Below are 14,897 nucleotides of genomic sequence, written 5' to 3'. Positions count from 1 at the left end.
AGGTATGGGTTTCTTTTGGAGTGATGTAAATATCTTGGACTTCGATATGGTGGTGGTTGCACAACATTGTGAATATATCAAAATCTCTGAATTATACATGTTAGAATTATTAAACTGGTACCTTTTATCTCAATTTTTAACATTTTTTATCCAAATCACATTTATAACTACATATGAAATAGAAGCATTTGAAGTAAAATAAAATACAAAAATAAAGGGGCTATAGATTATTTCTTCCTCTTTAAAAACCTTTTATTTTTCAGCATAGTATTGTTTATAACTAGAAAAAACTGAAATCAACCTAAATATTCATTATTATGGAAATGATTAAATTATGCTTCCGTTATCAAAAAGAATGAGATAAAGTAGTTGAAACAGCAGAGGTGACCAGGGATCAAACCTGTGCCCCTTGCAGTGGAAGCAGAGAATCTTAACAGTTGGACTGCTAGGGAAGTCCCTTTGTGTGCCTTTTTAACACTGTGCAAACATACTGTATCTGTATAAGCTCTTAACAGTGGTAACCACAGCAGAGTGGGACTTGGAGACTTATTTTTAATTTTATGCCATTTGGTATTATTTTATATTTTAATAATTTTTCGAAATAAAACGTTTGATTCCTCTTTTGTACATCAATTTCAAGTATCTAGATGGCGATATTCAAGAATACACTGAATATAACAGTTGCTGTATGCAAGGAAAGCTTCTTCAAATGTTATTGTCTTTTTTGTTGTTGTTATTCTCTTTTACAATCAGAAAATGGATGTTGCAATAACATGATCTACATTTTCTGAAGAACTGTTTGGAAATGCTGCCTCATAATGACAGCAATTTGCCACAAAGCCATTTTGTGTGTTATAATGTGCCACAGAAGAAAAAACACTGTTAGGTGGAAAACATCTCTACATATGAAGACAATACAAAATGAGAAATTATATCCCTGACAACAATGAAAAACTATGTATTATCGAGTGGTTTGTGATCTTATATATAATATGACCCTGGTGTAAAGTTATTATACCTATAAGGACATGAAGGCCATTTATTAGTAAAGAGAAAATTTGCTTGGATTAATGCATAGAAAGGTACTGATGAGATATATATATATATATATTAAGAGGAACATTATACAAGTACTAAATTACATGAAAATGTACAAAAGATTACCTGCAGCATGAGAAGCCTAAAAGGTACATCAGTAAAAATAAAGGATACATAGTTCTGCTAATTCTTAATGCTGTCAGAGAATCTCTAGGACTGAATAAAAATTGGGAGAAATTTACTTCGAGGTAGAAATGAAAATACTGAAACAGAAATTCATACTTCTACTTATGGAATAATAACAGCAATATAAGAAAAAAAAAACCTACCTGCCATTCAAATTCGCTATCTGACCAATCCCAGTATGTGCTAATAGAAGAAGAAACATCACTGCAGACACTCCCTTCAGGAAATAAATCAAAAGATGTGAACTCTTGATCATCTAATAGGGAATAGCAATCATCTTGATCTCCAACAGAAACTGATGAAAACAGTTCTTCACTGCATTCTGAGCTGGCCACACTTGTTCCACAGGAAGTTAAGTTCCACCTTAAAAACAACACAAAATCAATCACAACAGAAACTACAGAATCCATACAATTTTTTAAGATACAAACAGTTCAGTTCAGTCACTCAGTCGTGTCCGACTCTTTGCGACCCCATGGACTACTGTAGCATGCCAGGCTTCCCTGTCCACCACCAACTCCCAGAGCTACAAACAAGATATATTTATTACATTTATGAGGAATATGAGCATATTTCTAGATACAATAAGATAATTATTTTCAAAAGAGCTCTATCTTTTAAAGATATATAGTAAAATATTTATGAATGAGTATGTCTGTAACCTATCTCAAAATTATATGGAAGGGATTGAGGAATGAGTGCATGTTCAGCTGCTTCAGTCGTCTGACTCTGTGCAATCCTATGGACTGTAGTCTGCCAGGTTCCTCTGTCCTTGGGATTCTCCAGGCAAGAATACTGGAGTGGGTTGCCATGCCCTCCTCCAGGAGATCTTCCTGACCCAGGGATCGAACTCACATCTCTTAGGTCTTCTGCATTGGTAGGTGGGTTCTTTACCACTAGCGCCACAGATAGGGCCATAAAGCACACTGCCATATGTAATTACTGAAGCTGCATGATGGGCATATGGGGTTCATTACACTATTCTCTACTTTCATATCTGACTGGAGCCAGAATGAATTCAAATTCTTGCTCTGTCATTTGCCTGCTGTTTGATCTGAAACAAACAAATCTTCGCCAAGCCTGGGTCATCATCTTTAAAATGCAGTTACTATGAACACTATATAAGAATGCATACAGAGCACTCAGTGGATGTAAAATCTGCTCAATACATGGCAGCTATTATTATTATTTTTTAAATCATTGATTTTAGGCTGCGCTGGATCTTTGTTGCTGTGCCCATGTTTTCTCTAGTTGCTGCAAGTGGGGGCTACTTCTCTAGTTGTGGTGCATGGGTTTCTCATTGTGGTGGCTTCTCTTGTTGTGGAATATAGGCTCTAGGGTGCAGGCTGAATAGTTGTGGTGCACGGGCTTAGTTGCTCTGTGGCAGGTGGAATCTTCCCAGACCAGGGATCAAACCTGTGTCTCCTGCATTGGCAGGTGGATTCTTAACCACTGTGGATCACCAGAGAAATCCACAGCTATTATTATTAAAGGAAGAGGGCTGTCAGTGCAGGGCAGAGAAAAGTACCAACACAGTATACAGGTAGAAGCTCAAAGTGTTTCTTATATTTAAGTAACTTTTACAAATCAATGATATACAGGATCATTGCAAATATGTTAGAATAAGAAAGGAGTCATGAATAAGATTAAAATGACCAATAATTCCACTAATTAGCAATAAATCATCCATAACATTTTGGTACTTTTTTCTACATGCATATGCATATTTTTACAGAATCAGTGTTGTGTGTATAGATAGATATTAGTACCCTATTTATTTTCACTTAACATTATATACTGAACATTTACCCAGCTATATTACTTGAAAATATTTTAATGCCTATACAAATAGTCCATTAATTAAACATCATAATTTATTAAACATTATCCTTCAATGACAGGTACTTAGCTGTTTAAAATTCTATTTTTTGTATTACAAATAAAGGATACATACTGAGATGGAATCTTTTTGTTTATAATTATTCATCCAAATATATAATCTCTCAGGGTAAGTAACTTGAAAGGAAATTACTAAATCAAACAATATGAACACTTCTAAGGGTGATAGTATACTTAGCCAAGTACCTTTCTGAAATGTTGCATAAATTTACACTCCCTAAAGCAGTCTATAAAAGTGTTCATTTCACAACCTTAATAGCACTGAAATTTTCATTTTTAAAATTTTACCTAGCTGATAAGAGAAAAACTTTTACATCAATTTTTATTTTTTTCACTACTGTCAAGAGCAAAATTAAAAATATTTATTAGCTATTTTGCTACAGCATTTTACAATGTGTTAGTATTTTTCTTGTTGATTTTGTTAAGAGTTCTTTATATAGTAAGGATATTAATATTTTGTCTGTATTATTTGTATGCAGGTCAAGAAGCAACAGTTAGAACCGGACATGGAAAAATGGGCTGGTTCCAAATTGGGAAAGGAGTACGTCAAGGCTGTATCCTGTCACCCTGATTATTTAACTTACATGCAGAGCACATCATGCGAAATGCTGGGCTGGATGAAGCACAAGCTGGAACCAAGATTGCTGGGGGAAACATCAATAACCTCAGATATGCAGATGACACCACCCTTATGGCAGAAAGCGAAGAGAAACTAAAGAGCCTCTTGATGAAAGTGAAAGAGGAGAGTGAAAAAGCTGGCTTAAAACTCAACATTCAAAAAACTAAGATCATGGCATCTGGTCCCATCACTTCATGGCAAATAGATGGGGAAACAGTGGAAACAGTGTCAGACTTTATTTTCTTGGGCTCCAAAATCACTGCAGTTGGTGACTGCAGCCATGAAATTAAAAGACGCTTGCTCCTTGGAAGAAAAGCTATGACAAACCTAGACAGTGTAGTAAAAAGCAGAGACATTACTTTACCGACCAAGGTCAATATATTCAAAACTATGCTTTTTCCAATAGTCCTGTATGGATGTGAGAGTTGGACCATAAAGAAAGCTAATCGCCAAAGAATTGATGCTTTTGAATTGTGGTACTGGAGAAGACTCTTGAGAGTCCCTTGGACTGCAAAGAGATCAAGCCAGTCAATCCTAAAGGAAATCAATCCTGAATATTCATTGGAAAGACTGATGCTGAAGCTGAAACTCCAATACTCTGGCCACCTGATATGTAGATTCATTAGAAAAGACCCTAATGCTGGGAAAGACTGAAGTCAGGAGAAGGGGATGACAGACAACTAGATAGTTGGATGGCATCACCGACTGAAGGGACATGAGCTTGAGGAAGCTCCAGGATATGGTGAAGGACAGGTATGCCTGGCATGCTGCAGTCCATGGGGTCTCAGAGAGTCGGACACTATCGAGCAACTGAACAACGAGTGTATTATCTGTTGCAGGGTTATGCATTTTTCATTTTTTTTGGCCTTGAAACCTACAAATCTGTTTTCTTTTATAAATTTCCACTAGCTTTATATTATTAATGAGATACTCTTCATTGCTTTGGCAGTAGCCTAGGAAATTAATCCTTAAGACATGAGTTAGTATATCCGATACTAATAAGGCTCTGAAATAATGACTTCCTGAAGAATAGCCTATTACTTATCTATTATTAGGTTGTTTCTCATCCTTCATTAAATCCAGTTTTTTCCTGAATTATGTATTCATTTTTTAACTTCCCCTCTTATTTTATATAGCTAATCTTAATTCCAAAGTTCTTGATTTACAAAATTTGGGCAATCTGACAATTTTTTGGCACCTTTTCCTTTGTGATAAAGGTAGAGTATTTTATTTTTTTTAAGGTAGAGTATTTTAAAGTACTGCAACACACACAACAGAAAACACTGAAACACACATGCTAACCTATTATAGTTCCATAATATAAAAGCAGATGTCAAAAAACTTTTATAAACAGGCAAAAACTCAAAATTCATCTAAGAATCCTAGAATACCTTTTAATATTACCTAATTTTATCACCTGCTTGCTAGGTAAGCAGTATATGCATTTTTTTAAAAGATCAACAAACCTGGTAGAATTAACTTAATTGCTTCAGTCATGCAATAGGGCAATAAAAAGCCGTGAATGGCAATTACAAGTTCTGTCCTTTCACACACTCAACAAACATTTAGTCAGTATCTTCAAAGTGCCAAGCACTGTGTCATATACTAGGAAAAGCTGTTAGGTAATTGTTTTTAATGGCAATTTCTTCTCAGCTTCAAAAATTTAGTAGAAATGTGTTTTCTTTCATGAGTAATAATGACTTTCTTTTTTAAAAAACTATGCCATATTTAATAATCAAATCATTAGCTCACTGACAAGGGAGTCTGGAATTTGCTTGATTTTGTGCTCTTACCTTATGGCAAAATCAGGATGTTCCTCAGTTTTTCAGATCTGTAACTTTTAATAGATATTACAAGGTTCTGGGTATTCTTAGAAGCCTTAGCTCCTCGTTCTTTTCTTTTTTAAATTAACAACAAGGAAACTGATCTCATACTTGAAACAGTCATTTACAAAACAGAAAAACAGTACTTCGAGTTTTCAAAAAATTCTCTTATCTTCCAATATGCAAATATTATTACTGTTGTTTTAAAACAATGTAGATAAAAACCAAGTAGGAAGTACTTTCATCCACTACCAATGGGAGTGTTATATTGGCACTGGCATAATCTGTATATATAGATTTGGTAGATATGTGTATAAAGCAATTTGGTAGTGTATATACAAAGAGCTTTTTAAACTTACAAACTTACAAAGCCCTTAAATCTTATTCCACTAAGAGAATAAGTCCATTCCTTTGGACTCAGTAATTGCTTTGCTAAGAATCTATCCCTTTTCCCAAATAGAAATTTGGAAAAGAAGATGTATATATAAACTTGTCCAAACAATATTATAATAGCAAAAAAAAGGGGGGGGACAAATGATCCCAAAACATTGGGAATAATTAAATGAGTATATTTTATAATCATTAAAATCATATTTTCAGACCTTTTAATGAAAAAGAAAATACAAGTGGAAATAACCTGGTCACAAATTACATATACGGCTTGATCCTGGTTTTTAAAATTATATGTGTACAAAAAATAATAACATTAAAAGTAACAACAGGGAATTCCCTGGCATTCCAGTGGTTAGGACTTGGTGCTCCCACTCCAGGGGCCCAGGTTCAATCCCTGGTCAGGGAACTAAGATCCTGCAAGTCTCATGGTACAGCCAAAAAGGTAACAACATCAAAATGTTGACAGCTGTTATCTGTAGTGAAAAGGATTATAAGCAGTCTTTATGGTTTTGTATATATGCCCACAATTTTCTCTAATGAGCTTTTATAATAGAAATTTAAATGATGCTTTTAGACAGTTCTGTCGGCTTCAAATATGTAATGTAAGAGCACCATGTACGTGTGCTCAGCACTGAACTCTTCAAACTTACAAAGCCCTTAAATCTTATTCCACTAAGAGAAAACTACCTAACACTAAGATCCTAGCCATAACCATGCAATTATTCACAAAGGAGACTCTCTCCATATCTCAAAAGAAAAAATGTTGAAAAGAATCCATGAAATGGGGTTTAACTCAGTAACTAGGCTTACTGCCAAAATTTTAATTAAAAAAGCCAAGAACACTTATCCGCAAGGCATTTCAGCAATAACATACAGATGAAGGGCTTTCAATGGCATTTTTATAAAATTAGGAAAAGCATGTGCATCATATACATTCTTCTGAAGCCTTTCTCGGGAAGACCTAACCATTACCTCTGAGAATGAGAATCCAATGAGCACTGTGGAATCAAGTCCTACTGTCAATGATGAAAAGTCATTCCAAAGCCATCCTTTCTCAGTTAACAATCCCCTATCATCACTTGTACTCATCACTGACGCCCTGCTAGAATTCGCATACAACCACCTTGACCTCTGATACTCTTCTGGAGCCCAAAAGGCCATCAAGGTCCCAAGTTCGAACAGATGACACAACCCCCTACTCGGCTCATTCAAACTTCCAACTTTCATCCCAGTGACTTCAATTGTCTTGGGATCCTTACCCATCCCTCTTACTCCCCTCTACAGTCTGGGAAGTAAACAAAATTCCATGTCGTTTCTAAGGCTAATTCTTCCATTTAGCCTTCTGAGTTAATCCCATCCATCTCCTTGTCATCCCACCTGCTCTAGTATTTTCGATTTCTCCTTTTCCTGTGGGCTTCTTCTAAGGAGGTAACCTATCTATTCTTCGAAAATAAACACTAAACAAGGCAAAAAATGAAGAAACCTTCATTTTTTTTTCAAATTATCATCACATCTCCCTTTCTTTTCCCTGTTAAATTTATTGAAAAGTTTCTTCTATTCTCTCTAACCCACAGTTCCACTCCTATTGCACTACTGAAATTGCTGTTCTGATTACTCCCCAATCTATATTTCTAACCTGGGTAGTTCTCCAAAGCCTGATCCCCATCCTCAATTTGTTGCAACAAGTCCCTAAATCAAATTCCTCCTGCATCTGTAACATATCTCACTTCATGAAATGTGGTTCTCCCACCTATAACTCACAGCTCTTCTGCACCTCCAATTTTCTAACAAGACAGGAAAACTGGGGGTGGAACAAAAGGCACCCGGTAGTCTTGGGCTTTTTCTAGTTAATGGTGATTGAAAATGGGGCTCTGAAATCACAGAACTGAGTAACTAACTGCTTTATACAATACGTAGTTCATTTTGCATCCTGCCAATAGGGTGTAGAAAAGTGAGACACTGTCCTCCCACATGCTTTTCATAATTGTTCAATGTCAAAGTACTGATGTACTCCTGAAAGAGGAAGAGAAAAACACACTGAGTAGTTCATATTAACCTCCTTCATTTCACAATTATAGGATCTACCAATATCGTTGTAATTTTTTCAATTTGCTAAAGGATATCTTTCATTTGATGACAACAGAAGTTACAGTGGACAAAGGCTGAAAGAAAACCCACAGTTACATCAGAAAAATCCTATTCTCCAAACCAAAAAAAAAAAAAAGCCTTCAAAACTATATACATATATATTCCATATTGACATTTCAATTAAAAAAAAATGTTTTTTGGCTTAGTGAAATTTATTTTATTCCCCCCAAATTCCAGACAAATCCAACTTGGTCATAAAATCCTAAAAGATACTCCTAGGAAAGTGAATTCTCAGGAAGTTGGCTATGTTCATGTAATTTATTTTCCAGTGAACGAACCTAGACCAGTGACACACCAATGTAAGTCACATGTGACTCTAAACATAACAAACATTCAAACTTAGGGATCATAAGTAATAGTGCCTTGATCCTCTTGGTTAATGAAGACTGCATAGATACCCCAGAGTCCAGTAAATGAGCGGGCACAAAACTGTCATCATCACAAGGCCCTTAACAATAGCATTATCTAAACATTCTCCACAGTTTTGTTATCAGGTAACAATGAAGAAGCAAAATAAAGGTAAATCAATTATCTACCCACTGACAAGCGTTCTGTTTTCAATGGGACTTATTTTATAGTGATTAAACCCAAGACACAGCTTCCCTGGTGGCTCAGACAGTAAAGACTCCACCTGAAATATGGGAGACCTGGGTTTGGTCCTTGGGTTGGGAAGATCCCTTGGAGGAGGGCATGGCAACTCATTCCACTATTCTTGGCTGGAGAACGCCCATGGACAGAGGAGCCTAGTGGATTATGGGGTCTCAAGACAGTTGGACATGACTGAGCAACTAAGCACACAGCAAACCCAAGACACAGTATCAGTACTCAACTATTCAGATCTGATTGTTGGATGATTCCTTGAATTGGTGAATGATGTGCTGTGAAGAAAAAAAAGTGACCCATATGATTCTGAAATAAAAGAACTCCTTAAACTAAACTTTGCCCACATATATGATTTAGCTGTTTGCTTCTCCCTAAAAAGAAATGAATGGAAGCATATGCTCCTCTCAAACACCATCCTGAGGAGGGGATAAGAAGGCAGAACATTCCAGAAGGAAAAAAGATTTAACAAGCAAGGTAGCCTGGGGCAGAAACATCACCTGCTCTAAGAATTGCTAATTCTACTTCCCCTGAACTCTGCTGAAAAGAGTACAGAGCAAGATACACTAGACCTGCTGCTACCATTCCAAGCCCTGTGAAAAGTATGGTAGGAGTTGTTGTTGGTTAGTCGCTAAGTCCTGTCCGACTCTTCGTGACTCCCTGGACTGTAACCCACCAGGCTCCTCTGTCCATTGGACTTCCCAGACAGGAATACTGGAGCTGGTTGCCATTTCCTTCTCCAGGGGATCTTCCCGACCCAGAGATTGAACCCATGTCTCCTGGCATTGGCAGGCGGGTTCTTTACTGCTGAGCCACCAGGGAAGCACAGGGTAGGAGAGGGCGTTTTGAAAAACAGGCAGTAACTAGAAAAAATAATGCTTGACTTGGAAAAACTGGGGTTGAACAAGAACCTCCCCCTCTATCTTCATCACCTCATTTTGGAAAACAACCTTGACCTTACCAAGGTCTGATAGACAAGGGGGAGAAAAACACAAGGAGAAAATGGGGAGGAGGAGAGAGAACAGAACAGAACAATCTGTAAGAAATGTATTATTCACCGTTCTTCACTCCCCAACACCCCCACACATTTTGGCAGCACTTAACCCCTATCCCCACTCTCCTGCCCTCATCATTAGGGCAGGCTAATCCTGAGATCACTTAACTTTCCTGTGTATATGATTTACTCCAATGCTGCAAAACTTAAATATCAAATATGTGCACAAGCATTTTTATTTTCCAATGCAAACAATTCTAAGCACGCTTGATTTCATAAATGTTACATTCATGCTATAGTCACATCCTGGGCTTCTGTGAGTTAGTCTAAGAATCTGTAACAACCATTTATAACACTGCAGCCATTAGCTCTGTTCCAAGTTTCATCACTGGCTCCAAAGGAGTAATCCTGGCTTTGCCAAACTGGGTTTTATGACCTTGAACTCAGTCTTTTCTCTCTGGGTCCCAGCTTCTTCATTTTTTGTAATCAGGATTTGGAACAGTTATAACAAACTTACCATGACTTCTTGTGCTCATATTGTAAAATGGACCAGAAATCAGAACTAGACGCCTTAATTCAGCTCCAGTATTTTCCATAGCTGAATCCCTCTCTCCTTCCCTCCTCCCTTGCCTCTCCTCCTCCTCCCTTGTTCTCCACACACCTTCCCCTGCCTGTTTGTGCGCCCCTATACAGGCTTCCCTGGTGGCTCAGCAGTAAAGAGCCTGCCTGCCAATGCAGAGACGTAAGAGACTCCGGTTCAATCCCTGGGTCAGGGAGGTCCCCTGGAGGAGGGCATGGCGACCCACTCCAGTATTCTTGCCTGGAGAATCCCATGGACAGAGGAGCCTGATGGGCTATGGTCCATGCAGTAGCGAAGAGTCAGACATGAGCGACTGAGCATGCATATACACGAATACATATAATATGCACCTATGTTATAGGTTGGAGCTGTGTGTAAAACATCTTCAGATTCCCCACATTTGATATAACAGAAATGTCTGCATGAGAGAATTCTCCAGAACACTCTACCTTCTAATAAAACTGGTTAGGGGATGCACCCTCTGAAGAAATTTGTATAAGCAAGCTCATCCTAAGCTTCGCTCCATCCCTCCACGGGCGGAGCAAACCAAAGGATGTGCTTCAGGAAAGAATCTTCCAGATTTAAGCTTATACATTTTGGCAGGGCCTAAAGCGCTAGGGCAAAGAGTTCATAGAGGAAGGAAAAAAGAGAATCGTCTGGTTTTCTAGAGCTTCACTAAAAAATGGGAGGGGGGTTGGAGGTTGGAAACAGCGCTATAAGACATTAAAAAAATAGGGAAAGGAAGATTCTAGCTTTTCAAGTGCTACCTTTCAAAACGTCGACCGATTTTGATTTTGAGCCATCCGAAATCCTCTCCATAGCATACCGGAATTGGAAGGGGTTAAACTTTTGCGGGTGGATGGAAACAGGGAAGCATCTAAAAATCAAGGGTGGGGGTTTGGGATTCGCCGGGTACAGATGGGGCGGGAGGGGGAAGGGAAGAGTCGCTGGGTCAGAAGATGAATGGGGTGGGGGGAGAGAGTAAAATGCCGGCCAAAAGAAAAATCGGAGGGAAGGGGTGCAATAGGGAGGGGGAGAGGGAAGGAGCCTGAGAATGACAGCTGGGTGGAGAAAGGTGGGGGAGGGGGCAACTGGACGCAAAGCCCCTAGGCGGAGGGCCAGGATGGGGCGGGGGGGGAGACGGCGTCGTCCGCCTGGAGGCAGGGGTGTGGTAAATTTGCTCCTGCCCTCAGCAGAGGTTTGTACCTGTTGGTGTGGAAGCGGTGGAGCGGGTCCGTGCGATGGCAAGACGAGAGCTGGCAGCCGAAGTCGCTGATGTCCAGGCAGCCCGGCTCCTCGCTCGGGCAGGTGCCCACCCCGCGAGGGGGTCCCAGAAGCGGGAAGGGCTCCTCGGGAGTTAGAAACTTCTCGTACGAAGTGGTGGCTGACGCCTCGTCGGACATGGCTGGAGATGGCCTGGCTCGGACTCCCACTCCGGCCCGGGGCTGCTTCCACGCCTGCTCCTGCCCCCACTCTAACCTGTCCGCGGCCCACTGCTGCCCGGGGAGTGCCTGGCGGCTCGCAGGGGCTGCTCGAGGCCACCCAATCAGCGCCTCAGTGGCCTCTGCAGCCACCTCAGCTGTCGTCGCGGCTGCCCGACCCAACCCAGTCAGCGTAGCGCAGCCGCCGCCGCCGCCGCCGCCGCCGCCGCCGCCGCCGCCACCCGGCCCGCCCACCGCGCTCGCCACTCGCGACTGCAGCAGTCTGCCAGGCGCCCGCAGGGAGGGGAAGGGCGGCGGGAACCCACTCCCTGTGCCCCCTGCTGGCGCGGAGGAGGAACTGAATCTCCGCCCGCAGCAGCCCACGCCGCCGGCTCCGCCCCGCCCCGCCCCGCCCTTCGCGCGTCGAATCAGGGATTCCAGGAGCTGTAAGAGCCCGACGCTTCAGGCCAACCTCCTCCTCTTTCTCACCCTCGGCTGATTACTAAGCAGCAAGCCGCAGTCTCAAGAAAATGGACTTGGCCAAGGTCACACTGCGGGTGCGTGAGAAAGAATCCGGAGGCTTTGGTTCCCAGCACACTCGATCACCCTGTCCCAATTCAACAAGTATTTATTGAGCTCCTGCAGTGTGTGTGCCCAGCACTGTGCAATCGGCTGCAGGGGAAGAGGGCCAAGTAAGAAAAAAATAGTCCCTGCTTCTCTCTTGATCGCCTAACCCCGAGAACTCTTCGCAACAGCCGGCGGGCTTCTTAGAGTTGCTGGGCACGTAATGCTCTTTTGTGCTCTGTGCTCTTGCTCGCATTATGCATTCTGCTTGGAAAGCCCTGCCTTTTCTCCACTGCTAATCCTTAAAGCCGCAGCTCAAACGTTACCTCCTCTGTGAAGCCTTCCCTGACTCCCAAATGAGACTTAGGCATTCCTGCTCCTGTAGAAGATATAATACATTATGGCGCTAAACGTCTTGAACTTGATAAATCAACTTATTAGGTGTCACATTCTTTTCTTTCTTCCTACCTCTTTCTCATCTCTCTCATTTCTAGACAGTAGTTCCAGATCTTGGGCGTCTAAAATTTTTAAAACTAGTCGGAGGAAAACACAAGGTTACCGATTACTTATTTTGCCAAAGACAATTTTTAAAACAACCTACTACTATTTTACAAAAGGAAGTACATTTTAATATAAAATGATAAGGCCATAATCTCTCAATTAAAAAAAACATTAAATATATTTAGCTTTATGGAAAAACATTGCAGTGATCCTTGAGGGAAGTGTAGAAGTAGATGGAAAGGAGAGAAACAGTGAAAGAATGCAGGACAGGAAGGAGAAAGGGGGTTTGGAGAATGGAGAGTTGTCACATGAGCCCCAAATAGTGTCTTGTCCTACCAACTCCTCAACCACTCCTTAAAATTTATGTCTTGCTTCAGTTATTTGGCTACCCTACTGTTGAGTATATCTTCTTTCACTCAATTTAGAGATCAAAGAACAGTGATGATGGTTTAACCTATGGTCTCCAATGCACCCATTTTCAGGGGCCTGGACTAGTGAGACAGAATGGCCCATACCTTAGTCCTCACAAACAAGAGACTTGATTGTCCAAATGAAGCAGGAGTCAAGTGCTGCATTGTAATGCAGGTACTCAGGTAACAGCACCAGAAAGTATTAGTAAGAAGCTAACAAAATAGTCTCATTGAAACATATATTTATTTACACATATATAAATAATAGGACAGTGTTTTTCAAACCAGAATCCAATGACAGAGTCTGAGTTTTTCTACAAGTATGTTTTGCATTCAGTTTTAGGCATATTCTGGAGTATCTGGATGACTGAATGGTAATAGCTGCCACATAATTAGGACATGTATTTGAATCTGTTTTTAAAACCAAGTTGGCACAAAGTAATACTACTTTGTCATGAGCTAGTGAGAAAAGAAATGAAGTGACCCTTCTTCTTCAAGGCTTACTGTACAACTGAAAATTTTACAGTCATTTGAAAGTGGAAAGTGATGGGAAAGGAGAGTCCTCACAAGACACACATACAAGCATGCTGAAAATCAAGAGTGCACACAGGCCAATTGGTAGTATGCTCTGGTTTCTAAGGGCAGTTTTGTCTCAGCAAACATCATGTACCACATTAAATGAACATTTTTAAAATTTGTGCATAATGGGTAAATTGAATTTGTATAAGAGCTTTATGAACAGCAGAGTTCATATTTAGTTTTGTTTATATTTAAGAAGTAGTAGCATAAAATTAACATAAATGATTGGGTCTGAGAAAGTTTTTTAAGAGTTCCCTTGAATATATTTTTCAGTTGAGAAACAGTGATAGAAATAATGACAGCAGCACATAGAGTATGTGCACTATGTGTATAATGTTTACTTACATATATGATCTAGGAGTTGATGACTGTTGTGCATCCTTCCTTCTTGCTTCACTTCAATTTCCTTGGTTAGTTCCTTGGGGGTACCTAGTCTGAATCATTTACCCAATTCATCCTTCCCTACCATTATAATGAAATGGAATAATTCTGATATGTATATATTAGTTCCCTACCTTCTTTGAGGGTCTAGGCCTGGAAGGCAACCCTGGAGTGATCTACCTTCCTCAGATGCATAACTTAGTACCCAGAGAGATGATGGACTGCAAGAGGGTTGTGAAAAGACTGAACAGGATCGAGAACTGCCAAACAATCTTTATCATTTTGGCTACTATTAGATAGAAATATATTGAATTTGACACAATGATCTGTGATCTAATCTTTATAATTTTTTCATGTGATTGATGGATGCAAATTATAAGTGTGTATATATCTACGTCTATACCTAGATATATTAGATGTGCTGTGCTGTGCTGTGCTTAGCTGCTCAGTCATGTCCAACTCTTTGTGACTGTAACCTGCCAGGCTCCTCTGTCCATGGGGATTCTCCAGGCCAGAATACCAGAGTGGGTCGCCATGCCCTCCACCAGGGTATCTTCTCAACCCAAGGACTGAACCCAGGTCTCCCACATTGCAGGTGGATTCTTTACCATCTGAGCCAACAGGGAAGCCCAAGAATTCTGAAGTGGGTAGCCTATCCCTTCTCCAGGGTATTTTCCCGACCCAGGAATCCAACCAGGGTCTCCTGCATTGCAGGCAGATTCTTTACCAGTTGAGCTACCAGAGAAGCCCCAGATATATTA

General features: G+C 40.2%; 1 protein-coding gene across 2 annotated transcripts in view; it reads right to left on the bottom strand.

Moving 5' to 3' along the window:
- FAM199X (family with sequence similarity 199, X-linked) overlaps positions 1 to 11,981 on the bottom strand; it is a 29,497-nt gene extending 17,516 nt beyond the window's left edge. For both annotated transcript variants that reach the window (XM_081566374.1, XM_081566375.1), the window contains exons 1-2: positions 11,487 to 11,981; positions 1,368 to 1,587 (exon numbers count right to left, since the gene is read on the bottom strand). In XM_081566374.1, coding sequence (XP_081422500.1) covers positions 1,368 to 1,587; positions 11,487 to 11,683 — 417 coding nt within the window. In that variant the 5' untranslated portion in view covers positions 11,684 to 11,981. The remainder of the gene's footprint in view (positions 1 to 1,367; positions 1,588 to 11,486) is intronic.
- Positions 11,982 to 14,897: the final 2,916 nt, after the last annotated feature.

Source organism: Giraffa tippelskirchi, chromosome X, assembly GCF_054371585.1.
Source record: "Giraffa tippelskirchi isolate mGirTip1 chromosome X, T2T-mGirTip1v1.2.pri, whole genome shotgun sequence".
Classification (NCBI taxonomy): Eukaryota; Metazoa; Chordata; class Mammalia; order Artiodactyla; family Giraffidae; genus Giraffa; species Giraffa tippelskirchi.
This window is presented reverse-complemented; position numbering and strand designations above follow the sequence as displayed.